At 38.6% G+C, this 14,375-nt stretch overlaps 1 protein-coding gene across 1 annotated transcript; it reads right to left on the reverse strand.

Moving 5' to 3' along the window:
* Nucleotides 1-1,004: 1,004 nt before the first annotated feature.
* On the reverse strand, nucleotides 1,005-12,196 carry LOC121879122. Its single transcript, XM_042385695.1, has 8 exons — nucleotides 12,062-12,196; nucleotides 10,208-10,545; nucleotides 9,515-9,710; nucleotides 7,954-8,151; nucleotides 4,788-4,913; nucleotides 3,950-4,024; nucleotides 1,833-1,937; nucleotides 1,005-1,612 (listed from the first exon to the last, which is right to left on the reverse strand). The coding sequence occupies exons 2-8, from the start codon at nucleotides 10,540-10,542 to the stop codon at nucleotides 1,412-1,414; spliced, it is 1,236 nt and encodes a 411-aa protein (XP_042241629.1). The 5' UTR covers nucleotides 10,543-10,545; nucleotides 12,062-12,196; the 3' UTR covers nucleotides 1,005-1,411.
* Nucleotides 12,197-14,375: the final 2,179 nt, after the last annotated feature.

Raw genomic sequence — 14,375 nt, forward strand, 5'->3', positions numbered from 1 at the left:
TGGGCTTCCAAATTGTAACTGAAATTAGATCATTTTGATTACCAATCATCAAATAATCTGATGTTTGTATTGAAATTGTGGTTAGTTTTATATTCCATAAAGTAATTAATATCCTGAAGTTATATGTCAGTCTTCTTATCTCCAAGATCTAACGGCGAGATCTCAGTACCTCTCTGTTATAAGCTCCGCCCACAATGTAATGCCAATCTAATTACTTGACATCAGTTTAATTCTTGCCTTTTAGAGCTCGGGCATTGATTAGCTTAAAAAGTTAATCTTAGAAAATTTATATGAATTCATAACTTGATTTTCATAAGCCAATGTGTACAGCAACTGATTTAAATGGCGTGAAGGTGCCACCTTTTACGTGCCTCAGTGCCAGTTAGCCTAGTATGTATCTGCATGCGCTAAGGAGAGCGACACTTTTTGAACCACTCCCTCATCGTATCTCAGGTATGTAGCGAGTGCCTCACGCCCGCCATATTAAGTGAATTTGACTCAGACGAACTTGTTAAATATCAGTGTTCATGTTTTAACATAGTGAAATTCTCATGCGCCAAGTAAGAATTAACGTAACTTAAATATCATCTGTGTCGATGACCATTACCAGACATATGATCATTTGTAAATAAGTTTAGACTTTTAAACAAACTTTTTGACGCTCCCTCATCGTATCTCAGGCACAGTGTGTTGTAGCTGAATCCCCGCAGCTACCGAAGATCGGTAGCTGCCTACCAGCGAGATGTCCAAAGTAGGATGTTTCTAATTCAGCGAGACTAATTTCAAAGAGAGTAACTCGCCCTGGGAACTACACCCGGGAGGATGGGCTCTCTAGCTGGGTGCGGAGACCAGGTGTCCAACCGATGCTAATAGCGCGCTTCATTTGTTGTGGTAAACACCAGCGATGTAAGCCTGGTGTACTAATCTCGGTGATATGAGCAAAGTAGTGTTGTTGTACATGATGGGGATAATTAGCAGAAATAAAATTGTCCCAAGTTGAGTATTGAAACCATAAATATTTATTTTACCAGTATTGAAGTTTGTTATAGGCGTGGTGAGTAAACCATCAATGTGTACTCCCAACTGAGATCTGGTACATGTTCCATGTTTTCCATTCATAAATAACATGATGTTATGATTAATGTATTAATATCTGTGCTATTGACAAATGTGTAAAATAACCATCTTTATTGTTGGTTTTGTCTTTATTTACCAAAATATATAAGTACACTATAATGTTATTAATGACGAATTAACCGATATTAGGCAATTGTCCCTTTATGAGAGAGTGTAACAGGTAGTTTACAGAGCTCCTTTAACACGGCTGTCGCGTAGAATTTCTAGACACAATACAGAATAACTTTACCCTACAATATAGACATCGCATACCAATCATAAGAAGTTTGAGGAGTTAGGGAGAAAGTGTATATGTTTCGTGGTGCCTGAAAGTGAAGCCCTCGGTTGCCAAGCTTTGCTTGAAGGTGGCGTTGTACCAGTTGGTGTTTAGGTAGAGGAGCTCCCCGGCCGTCACGTGCTTGATTCCACCCTCATCGTACAGGGGAAACCGTGACAGGTCGTTGTCCCAATACAACACCCGACGGAAACCCCGAGCCTGCAACAAACACTTTGTATGTCATATGAAGAGATACACACACACACGCCCATTATACGTTTAAATAGCTACATACACACACACACACATTATACACCTTCGCATACACCAGTCATTTTAAAAAGCTTCTGTACTCACGCATACCATTATAATAATAATTTTGCCATCGTTCTCAGATATCCCAGAGGGAGGGTATGGGGGGAAGAGGGGAGGGACTGACCTCTATCATCCTGAGAACGTCGTACCGCTCCTGCAGGACCTCGAGTTTTTTCTTAAGGGACATCTTCTGGTCACTCAAGTCGAATGTGTGTACCTCCATCGTCACCTGTAGCACCAACCAAATTTATTAACTCGCCGCGCGTGTGTGTGTGTGTGTGTGTGTGTGTGTGTGTGTGTGTGTGTGTGTGTGTGTGTGTTAGGTAACTACGAATACAGTTGAACATTAATATATTTTTCAGAACTTTCTGACAACTCAAGATAAAAAATACATTATAAGATCATCAAAGACAGAGAAACTCGTCAGTGTTTCATCATAAGAACATAAGAATGGAGGAAAATGCAGCGGGCCTATTGGTCCATATTAGGCAGCCCCATTTATACCCAACCCATATCGCTCATATATCAGTCCAGATACGTAAACACTGTCCAGGGTTTGCCGAAATCCAAATTTGTCTAATTTAAAACCATTGCTACATATTCGCTCCTGGGTGGATAGTTTAAGTACATATGTTTTATCACTTTTGTTGAACCCTGACTTCCATTCATACACCTCGTTCATATCGCCCCTCACTCTACGTCTCTAGGGGAGTACAAATTCAGATGCTTTAACCTGTCTCTGTACTCAAGGTTCCTAATGCACGGGATTATTCTTGTCATTCTCCTCTGAATGCTTTCTAGGGATTCGATATCCATTCTGTATTACGGTGACTAAAACTGAACCGCATAATCCAAGTGAGGTCTCACAAACGCGAACTATAGTTTTTAGGATAAGCTCACTAGTCTTGTAACTAACACTCCTTTGAATGAACCCAAATACTTTGTTAGCCTTGCTTCGAAGAAATAGTCACTGTTGTCTTGGTTTAAGATTCCTACTTATCATTACCCCTAAATCTTTCTCAGTCGGATTTCCCTATATTAACGTTGTCCATCTGATATCTATTTCATTATTTACTTCTCCTAGACTAAAAACTTTACATTTTTCCACATTAAATTTCATCTGCTATTTTTCAGACCACGAGAAAAGATTGTTTCGATCTTCCTGTAATTTTTTGCAGTCCTCGTCAGAGTTAATTACACGCCCTATTTTTTGTGTCGTCAGCAAATTTACTTTTGTTGTTGTCTACGCCTATATCTATGTCGTTTATGTATATAATAAGTAGTAATGATCCAAGTACTGAGCCTTGGGATACTGCACTAGTGACGTTACTCCAATCGGATTCAGTGCCGTTAATACTTATTCTCTGTTTCCTGCCCTGTAGCAACGCCCTAATCCATTTTAGAATATCCCATCCATTTCCACGAGCCTCCCCCTCCCCCCCTACGTATTAGTCTTTCATGGAGGACCCTGTCGAAGACTTTAGTCAAGTCGAGGTAAACTACATAATAATCGTGTCCGTCTTCAACTGATTCGAAAACAGTTTAAAAGAATGATGATAAATTTGCCAGGCATGAAGGCCCCCTTATGAAGCTATGCTGGGAATCATTGATTAATTGAGCCATTTTCCTACAGTATATATAAGGTGCCTTCAAGAACTCAGGCTCTCAATTGGCTCAGTCATATTAATATTGTTATTATTATCGACTCTGTGTCTGTGTTTTTCTAGCTAAATAAACTGTTTCAATAACAATAAAATTGATGTTAAGCTGATTGGACGGTAGTTAGATAATTGTGATCTATCTCCCTTCTTGAAAATCGGTATCACAATCGTATCCTTCAGGATTTTGGTACTACACCCGTTTTAAATGACATGTTAAACAAGTTTGCTAAGGGCATACTAAGTTCTTCCTTACATTCCTTTAATACTGGCAAATATCTCATCGGGACCTGGCGACTTATTAGGTTTCAGTTTATTTGTGTTTAGTAACATCGTTACTAGTCACTACTTACGCGTTTAATCTATTTTCTTCACTATCTTTGTAGATAATAGCAGGTAGAGATGATCAATCAACGGTCCTCTGAATGACGGCAAGAAATATCACTTATTAAGAGCTGAAAGGAGATTACACCCTTCGTGCAACAAAGACAAGAAGAGAGATAAAAAACACACCGGAGAGACAACAGGAGAGATAGTGGGTGTAGCACCATCGACAGGAGGAGGGGTAATGAGGATGACTCACCTGACCGACGGCGTCAAAAAGTGGGTCTTGGACGATGTCTCGGAACGCATCCCACTCGCCCAGCTCTATGTCAACCTATGGGAAGGAAACTTTACCCTCGCCTGTAAGTATGTTTTCAGTGTGTAGAGGTTACTAAGGCAAAACAAACAAGAACATTGGTTCACCTGAGATGTAGTTCTGTTTCTCTTAATAACAAGTGTGTGTGTGTTTCAGGATATATGACACTGGAAGAAGAGGATAGTTATATACTGTAAATAATTATCATGCCACTATCTCCTCATTGTAGTTATCACCAAGATGTAAATACCTTTCATCGCTTCAAACATCAAGTGAAATAACACGCCAGTAAGACAACCTACATAGTGTTCAAATATAATTATCAGGTCTCCTTATCTCAGGTAACGACAGGTGAGATACGTAAGGCAGAAGACGTTTATATATTTCTCATCCCTCCTAAGATCATGTTAGGTGGGTGTGACATGATACTGTATGATAAGGGGGACTGTTATGTGTATATTCTTCAGTCAGTGAGACACAATGGTAAGGAGCGTGGCCACCACTCCCTATGTGTGTGGTCCTGTCAGGGGGATGAAGCGCACTCATTGTCCATCTCAGTGATGTGTTATAGGTCATGGGTCTCCTTGAGGACCAGTATGGGTTACCTTGAGGACGAGTATGGATTACCTTAGGGGCGGGTATGGATTACCTTGAGGACGAGTATGGATTACCTTGAGGACGAGTATGGATTACCTTGAGGACGAGTATGGATTACCTTGAGGACGAGTATGGATTACCTTGAGGACGAGTATGGATTACCTTCAGGACGTGGATGAATTACCTTCAGCACGTGGATGGGTCGAGGGAAAAGGTTGTTCCTCATAACGTGGCCTCTGAGGGTGTCCATCTCAACGGTAGTGTTAATGTTGATATAGTTCTTCACTATCCTCTTGTTCGAGAGACCCACCTGCCGGGGTGATGAAGATACCAAGTCAGGAATATGACTAATAGAGAAAAGGGGAGAAAGAAGACGAACGAGGACCAAAAGAAAAGAACGAGAGAGTTAGAAAGTCGTAAATGGCAGTTATTCCTTCTTTCCTCGTAGTTAAAAGTTTCTTGCTGTAAAAATTATGACCCGCTAAGTGAGAATTAAAACTGTAAAGATAATGCTAAAAAGAAAATGTGATAAATAAGAGAGAGGCATTCTTAAAGTTATTCACAAATTCTTAAGAACAGAAGATTCACAAGAATAAAGAACGCTGCGGTAAGCTTATTGGTCCAGGCAAGGTTGTTTGTATTTACACTTTACCATTATGACTCATACACCTGTTTAGCCTGTGTCTAAAACCTTACAGTGTATTTGTGTTAAAGTTATTATTATTTGGTAACTTTTTCAACTCATTTCCAACTCTATTCCAAACCAGAATTTACCTATTTCCTTTCTAAGCCAAAAATTCTCGACTTTAAACCCATTGTTGAGAATTCTGTCTTGATTTGAGTTTTAGTTAACTGTAGTTGACATGAATGTCACCTTTATTTGATCCCATCTTCCATTTCAGTGTTTTGTTTCATTTGTTCCTATATGGCAAGCACTTAATGTCCGAGGTTAACTAAGTTACCCTTCTGTGAATGCTCTTCAAGAGAATCTTTATTCAAAAGTGAACAGCATAATCCAAGTGAGGTTTCACTAAAAGTAGATAAGTAGAAAAAATATATGTACTCCTGTTACTAACGTTTCTAGGTTTAAGACGCAGTACTCTCTCAACCATATCATACACTACACATAAATACATTATTGACTTGGTTTTAGCTCCCTACATTATTCTTACCCTAAAATCTTTCTCATATTCAGATTTCTTTGTATAGTACAGTACCTTCGTTCTTGAGCTGAAAATTAGTTCCCCAATTTTCTCTTTTATCTAACCCTAGAAATTTACATTTCCTTACACTAAATTACATAAGCCAAATGTGGGGTCCTTACCAACAACTTGTTGAGGTCTTCCTGTCATATTCTCGTATCTTCATCTAGATAATTATATACAGTACGTTCTATTCTGTGTCGTCAACAAATCTGCGTACGTCACTGTCTACGCCTATATCTATGTTATTTGTGTAAACAATGAGGAGTAACGGTCTTGCTGTAGAAGAGCCTACAACGTTTTCGCATTCATATTTTGTACCTTTAACGCTGGCCATCTACTTCCTGTCCTTTCCCCTTCAATGCCGTGTGCCTCTGCTTCTCTTATTAATCATTCGTGTGCAGCCATATTAAAGGCTTTGCTAAGACCGAGATAAATCACACCAAAGTCGTGTTTATCGTCCATAGTTTCGAAAACACTTGAAAATAATTATATTAATTTTAAAAATACGAACACCGTCATCTAATGCTACTTTGAGAATAAAAAATTCACTTTTCGAGATATGAACTGAATTTGATAACTACTGCTTCCAGTAATTTTCCTGTAAAGGATGTTGAACTGACTGGACGACAGTTTGAGGTTTTTGATATTTATGCAATGAATTGTATATAGAAAGTAAAGTGAAAACTCGAAATTAGAAAAATCTAAAACACACACACACACACACACACACACACACACACACACACGCACACACATATAATATACAGACTAATACATACAGGATAAATGCAACAAAAATACACAAATACAGTACCAGCAAATAAAAATAAACAGATCACACACACACACACACACCTGAGTAGGTCAGGTTATCCCCAGGGGTCGTCCCGGCAGAAAATATTGCCTCAAGAAAACTTCCCCGGACATATGTAGGTCAACAGCTGACCTCCGCGCTGCCCCGCCCACACGCCAGCATTGGTTTGTTTAAACTGGGAACAATGCTGTATAATTGACTTACGTGTCAGCACACCGGAGGTCAGAAAAGACTGTGCAACCTCACGTCATCCAAAACTAGGTAGTTTCTTCAAGAGTAATTTTGAAATGCATAACCAAGTTAAGTCGTAAACCTAACGTATATTCCCTTCCATAAATTACCTGTTATGTGCATAAAGTCTTTATTTTCTGAATCACTGATGTGACAGATGTCCTTCCTTCGAATGAAACACAATGCCAGATTTAATCATAAATTCTGACCACACAGTCAACCAGTGCTTGAGTCAAAGATGTAATGTATAATGCAGGAAAGTGTTCAGGGAGCTAAAACTTCTTTACCCCTGAGTGTAGTTTACTGAACCTGACAATTACAGTATCTTGAGGCTTGATGCTGGCAGTCTTAAGGTTCCATTTAATGTAGTATTTTATGTGTTTTTTTAATCTAACACTTGTTTCTTCATCCTTTGAGAAAGATGAAAACATTTGATTATTATTTTTTTTGATATTGATTACTCTTGATATCTTTTGTAACTGATAGAAATTGTGGAATACTAACAACAAAGAAGTTTTAAATATTTCAACTTTTGCATTTAGTTTTCCTTAAATTTTACACTATAATTCTACATAAAAAATACCTACATACTTATATATATATATATATATATATATATATATATATATATATATATATATATATATATATATATATATATATATATATATATATATATATATATATATATATATATATATATATATATATATATATATATATACACCAGCATGCACCTCCACACTCAGGCACACACAAATTACCTCTTCTGTTTTTGTACGTTTCTGTCACACGTACAGAAAAACACTATTCCACACCACCATTCCAGTTCCTCCCGGTATCAGTAAAGTTATCACCGGGTGTATAGGCGGGTCCCGGAATCTCTTAATTTCGTGTTTGGGTCTCGCTCTTGTAACTGGATATCTAAGAACACATATAACTGGATGACTTAATATCAATAATGGTGGTGGCCGAAATTTCAGATATATTGTATAAAGACTAGTGACGTTCTGAAATCCCCAGGCTCGAGGACAAAAATTAACATACTATCTTTACTAACTGAACCCTATAGTCTACCCAACAAGATGCCAAAGACTCACAACATGAAAGTAAGTATGGTTATTCTCCCTCGTCAGCTGCGGGTTGTAGTTGAATATGTCGAACATGTGCACCTCACAGGGGAGATCGGAGGCAGCATCATCGAAAGTGGTGTCTCTCTGAGTGCCGAAGGAGAGCGTGAGGCACTGATGGGTGTCCCTGGCTCCCACCATCTCCAGCTCCGGATCCATACACACACACTGTGACGGCCAGAGCCCAGATGATAAAAAAAAATACGACGGTTTAATTTAAAACTAATTGTACCTATGATTATAAACTTTGTCAAAGTGTGATCTCCAGCAGATGTCGTCTGTCAGAAAACTTATTATATAATTAGGCATTTACTGCGAGGATATACCGGTACACGATGAGAAATATATTATAAACAGCTCCTGGTACGACCCTCACAACCCCCTGTGTCTTCCTGGTGTCTGGGATTTCTGCGTTCTGGCCGTAAATATAACTTAATTACTGATGATGACTACAGGTTCATATGTCTGATTCGTATTACTGGGGTTCCTAGTCAACCAGATTATAGGAAACACTGTCATTATCCTACTATGATTATATACTCCAATGACCAAACTGCGACGCCTAACCACATAGACTTGTGCATAATTAAGAAGAAAGATAAACGTTTAATTTGGGGAGGTCCACCCCAGAATCTAAGTTAAATATGAGCGTGTGGTTATTGTGTAGGTGAAGCCGAAGTAAATAGGAATTATAACAATTTAGACTGAAAATAACTTGAGTTTCCCGATACCATGATTCCTTAGTCCATGTGAGACCTGCTAGGACGATACACTGTATCATCCATACGTGAGGGAGTGGTGCAGTTTATAACACCTGGAGGAGGGAGGCACACAGGGTAGAACCAAGTGAGATTCATCCTTTGTCACTGATCATAGTTGTCCGTCGACTTGAGAGAGACAGCACCTTGAACGAATGCTGGTCATCACACTAGAAGTAGTTTCATAACCGTTGTTTCATACAAGGTCGTCTCGCGCACGGGAATGGCACCATTTTCAAGCACAACATGTTGATCGTTTCAGGTATTATTGCTTTTATAATTAAGGTGGTTAGGTGAGGTTAGATTACTTATGTTAGGTTGGCTTGATCGATATGCTAACTTACGGAAGTTTTGTTAGGTTAGGATAGGATAGATAATTTTGATTAGGTCAGCCTATTTGTGCATAAAATTCTATTTTGTTCTTTATTTTACTTCAAGTTCTAAGGCCAGTTTATTTTGTATTCTACTTTATTTTGCACATTATTATCATGTAAATTTTAATTACACTGGATGTGTGTACAGTCCGATACGGCCATGTGTTTATGATACGTCGGTATACGAAACGACTTGTGTAAGTGGAAATAATAGAACTACGAAATTCATATTTAACATAAACCAACATTTGTAACGTAAGACATGCCTGTGAACAAAACCAAGTGTAAAACTGTAAAATACACGAAACAATAACATCAATATTCAATGTACAGTACAAGAAGAATGCCTTAAACTTCTTGGTGGAGGCTAACACAGGACACGGTGAAGGAAAGACTCACCTTGTGGCCGTCAAAGTGGTATTTGTCATCCACTTTGTTCATGCAGTAAGCCCCGCCCAGTTTCACCAGCTTGTGGCAGGAGACCTGAGGTGTCTGCAGGTACCTATAGTAGTCGTTGATGGTCTCTAGTCTGTCCTTGCTCTGTGTCATGTTAGCTCCCTCTTGCAACAGCTGTATCTCCATTGGTGGCAGTGACCTGTGGCCCCATCACCATTGTATATGGAATTTATATAGAAATATTACATCAACTGGGCTAGGCGATGAGAATCACTACGGTCTAAGGTTACTCTAAAGGTTAGGGTGACTGATTACTTCGTCTACTAACACGCAGCTCGGCTCAGGTGATTTTTCTCTCTAAATTTTATTAGATTACCGAAAGCACTGAAAATATAATCGAAACTTACATAAAAACACTAATACATCTGGGTTCGGCGATGAGGGGCCTGTGTTTGTTTGCGCTACATGGTTGATCGTGAACCAGCTACAGAGCATAAATAGTACAGTAGTTTTTTTCACCTCCCAGCCATGTTTTTAATGTCGAGGAAATGTCGAGGAAATAAATTTTCGTAAACGGAACATAAAAGCAATATCTATTAGCAAGAATTTTTTTCTTCAAATTATTTTATTAATCAGACCTCACTATATACCGCACAGCATTATTTATCAGTGAAGGGTGATGCAGTTTGGACAAACCTTTGAAGATAGTTGAGGAGGTCGTGGAGAGGGCGAGTTGGACGGGGCACCACTGGCACCAACAAGATTTTCCCTGGTAAAGCTTCCTCCAGGATGTTGCCGCCCATCATTTTCTCCTCCAGTACAGGAAATACCAAGAAAGGGAGATATTCATCCACGTACTTTCCTTCTACCAAGTGTGCGGACGAGGTCCAGAAGCGTCGGTATTGGCCGGAAGAGTGTGTGAGGTGGAGAGTATCCAGTAGTCTCACCACCACCAACACACATGCCATCGCCATGCATACCACAGCTCTTCTGATAAATAATTTCGGCATAATGATCTTTATCAGATTCATGTCCTGGGGGAGATGAATGAAGTGATAAACGTTAAAACATGGCCAACGGACAAAGTACCAGACGTAATTAGAATAAATTTCTAATATTTTTAGTTTACTAAGGACAGCTGCTAATTTAGTGTGTACCCTATGCTGACTCTCTTCTCTAGTTTTCTACCATTAGGATTAGGTCGAGTTAGTGACAGCATATCCAGCCTTTCCAAAGACAGTAAAAGTAGTCTATGTGATGGTGTTTACAGTCTGGAGTGTGTGTGTGTGTGTGTGTGTGTGTGTGTGTGTGTGTGTTTGTTTGTGTGTGGTCAAGAGCACTTGTTTTGGTATTGCTTTGAGGGTAAATACAGTCAGTGGGTGCAGAATGTTGAAGACACTCTGTCAGGATGATAGAGAGCTGTTGTGGTCCAAACACCTTCATATGAGTAGGTGTACAGCGCAGTGTCCGCTTCATTCACTTGTTATGACTGAATAAAATTGTAGAATTTTTTTATATTCACTTGTTAATAATTGTAAGACATCAATAATTATAATCATACAAATATGTGTTTGCCCTGTCGTCCTCTTTCCCATCCATGTCACATTTTGTATCTAACATTTATGTGTAGTGATAATAATAAACTTAGTTCAAGCATAAGTCTTACTTTAAGGGTCACTACTGCTTACTGACTTCTTAACTGTACTAAGTCTTTTCTGTTTTCCCCAATTATTAAATCATGACGTAATTTCATTGTTTCCTTCTTTTCTTCTATGGTTTTTGATACAACTATCCAAATTTTTGGGCTTCAGTTCTAGCTTTAAAGTACCGTACACTTCCCATAATTTTTCACGTCATTGATATTAATACCGTACTTATTGCATGTCTTCTCTACAGTACTTCTTCGATCCAACACTCATATGGATTTATCCTTTGGTCTTCCATTATATATCTGATTAATCTCTTGTTCGATGAAGTCATTATATTATGTAACAGCATGATTATCTTTTATTCAATTATATTTCTTACTAGCCATACCCCTAATGTTTGTCCTGTTCCAGTGATGCTGCTCTGCTGGTGCCACGTCGTCCGAATCTATTTTAGTAACATAAGCGACTGACGAACTGCGCTATGTACAGTATACACTATATATATATATACAGAATCACTTCAAAGACACTATACAGTAATTTTATCACCACGAATAATTAACAGATATGCGTCGTTCAATTGCATAACTTTACACGTCAAACGCAAATGAGAACTTCAGCGACGTACTGTGCACGTTGGTACAAAATCACAGAGAGGACAGAGATGTGAACGGCGGACAAGGGTGACCGGTCCCCCAGGTCCCCAAGACTGGCTGACGCATGCTGAGAAACGTTGAGATCCCCACCCAAGTCCAAATTCTGCTTTTCGACTGCACTGTATATAAACACAGTATACAAATATTTTTATATTTATAGAAATAAATACAGATAATTTCCTCGTACATCATCAACACACACACACACACACACATGCACCCACAAACGCATGTTGTCGTTGTACCCAGTATTCTCTTGGTTACATATTATGATATTCAGGTGAATTATGATACACAACGGTGCTGCTGGTGTATGATGCACGCCAATAGTTCAGTAAGTGAGCTGCTGATGAACCGACACGTCTACAAGGAAATTCTACCGATTATTTGACGAAGCCAAGAGGTAAGCGAAGGCACATCTAAAAATAGAAATACTTCAAACTCTTCCTAAGAACATAAATGAACACAAATAATAATATCAAGCAGAAGAGAAGTACAAAGGGTGTTTTCCGTCAATTTGACCAAGAACAGCGGACAAAGCCACGAGAGGCTTATTTCCATATTTCCATTAGTGTCCTTATGCCAGCAACTTATGGGGGCCAGGTGCGACACCTGGATAAGGACTCAGCACTCTACAGACTCAGAAATAAGCTCTCTGTAATCAACAGTGTGAAACCAAATTATCTAAAATCCACACTTTGTTATGTGATGGTGGATCATATGTGAAAAATTGCAAGCTCTTAGTGTAGATCTGTTTACTAGTTTAAGTCCAAATAACAGAAAACAAATTGTTAATGCTGATAAATGCTGAATGAGCATCCTTGTGAATGACTTGCGGAGTCCCACAAAGTAATTTCTTGGGGGTCATTGTTTTTATTATGTTATGTAAATAGCATTCCCATTATCATTAAAAGTAAACTGTTGTATAATGATGACAATGCCCTCTCAGTGGTAGATATCCAAAGGATATAGCTAACGTGTTATTATCTGGAGTCATGTAAGCAACGACTGATAAACAACAAGTTGCTCCTACATCTTGGGAAGACTGAAGGAATATTTTTTAGATTAAGAAAACAAAAGAATAAATGATTTTAATGTAAGGTGTGATAACAAACTTATGTCGACTGTAAACTCGGTGAACTAGCTAGGGTTGCCTCTTGCCACTTGTTTATCAGAAGAATCTATGGTAAGTAATATTTTCAAAAGACAATACCAATAAAAATATAGGAAGACACAATTAGTGTGTGTGTATGTGTAAAGTTGGATGATCGTCATACTCGATTCCGAGTGACAGTAAAGAACATAAGAACATAAGAAAGTGGGATACTGCAGGAGGCCGACTGGCCCATACAGGGCAGATCCCTTTCACACCCATCCCAGCACTTCCATGTGCCTATCCAACTTCGTCTTGAAGCTCCCTAGCGTCCCCGATCCTACTATAGCACTCGGTAGCCTATTCCACATATCCACAACTCTATTACCAAACCAGTGCTTGCCTATATCCTTTCTGAATCGGAATTTATCTAATTTAAAGCCATTTGTTCTAGTTATTTCGTTATTACTGAGCTTCAGAACATCTTCCATTTTACCCTTGTTAATCCCACTTACCCACTTGAACACCTCTATCATATCTCCCCTAACTCTACGCCTCTCTAATGAATGCAAGCCTAAGCTTTTCAGTCTTTCTTCATATGGAAGTTTTCTAATATTATGGATCATTTTTGTCATTCTTCTTTGTACTCTCTCCAAAGAATCTATGTCCATTCTATAATAAGGACACCAGAATTGAACCGCATAATCCATGTGTGGCCTCACTAATGCTAGGTAAAGTTTCAAGATAACGTCAGCAGTTATGTGTTTAAATAAACAAATAGCTCGGTATGGTAACTATACAGTATAGCATTATCGGATTAATATACTTCGCAAAAGTTGTTCGCGTGAAGTATAATACGTTTCATTTAAAAAATATACTTATTCATACATGCCCATTCTTATATTTGTCTAATAAGTGCAACATTTAAGCATACGACGATATGTGGCGCCACAAAATATTATAAATAGCTAGACATCGGTCACCAACTAAATTTTGCAGTTGCGGGATGGCGTGAAAATGTTTAAACCGACCGCGAATCAGCTGGGTTTAAGGAAAGCTTCTGTGGAGGCAGCTGTAAAGGTTATTGGTTTCATATACATTTCTTTGTTTTTTTGTATGTTGTATTATACATTTTTTCATTAATTACAAGGACATTGTAGTAAATTCTATTATTGGTATATCTGACTACGCAACTATAGAATAATGTACTCGGTGTGCAAGCTTTAGGGGTGTGTCTTAAAGGTGTGTAACTCATAGGCGGAGTCAACGTTGCGCTCCACCAATGGCAGAGCTCCACGCTAGCACACTGCTACTCTCGCACACGGTCTCCTTGTGTATACATTATTTGATATCAATAATACTTTGTAAAATGCCTTCTTTCAATTTATTAATTAGCAGTTTTATTAACATTAAACCAACTTATGGCCCATGCAGGTTCCGTAAGTATAGGTGTCCTTATAGGAGAA

This window comes from Homarus americanus, unplaced genomic scaffold (genome assembly GCF_018991925.1).
Source record: "Homarus americanus isolate GMGI-L3 unplaced genomic scaffold, GMGI_Hamer_2.0 scaffold4060, whole genome shotgun sequence".
Taxonomy (NCBI): Eukaryota; Metazoa; Arthropoda; class Malacostraca; order Decapoda; family Nephropidae; genus Homarus; species Homarus americanus.

What these genes read in the sequence shown, in the direction of transcription:
- LOC121879122 (XM_042385695.1), bottom strand. Translation starts at nt 10,542, where the DNA reads ATGAATCTGATAAAGATCATTATGCCGAAATTATTTATCAGAAGAGCT. An exon ending in CTCCTCAACTATCTTCAAAG is followed by an intron (nt 9,711 to 10,207) that starts GTTTGTCCAAAC and finishes ATGGGGCCACAG; the next exon opens with GTCACTGCCACCAATGGAGA. An exon ending in ACCATACTTACTTTCATGTT is followed by an intron (nt 4,914 to 7,953) that starts GTGAGTCTTTGG and finishes TCACCCCGGCAG; the next exon opens with GTGGGTCTCTCGAACAAGAG.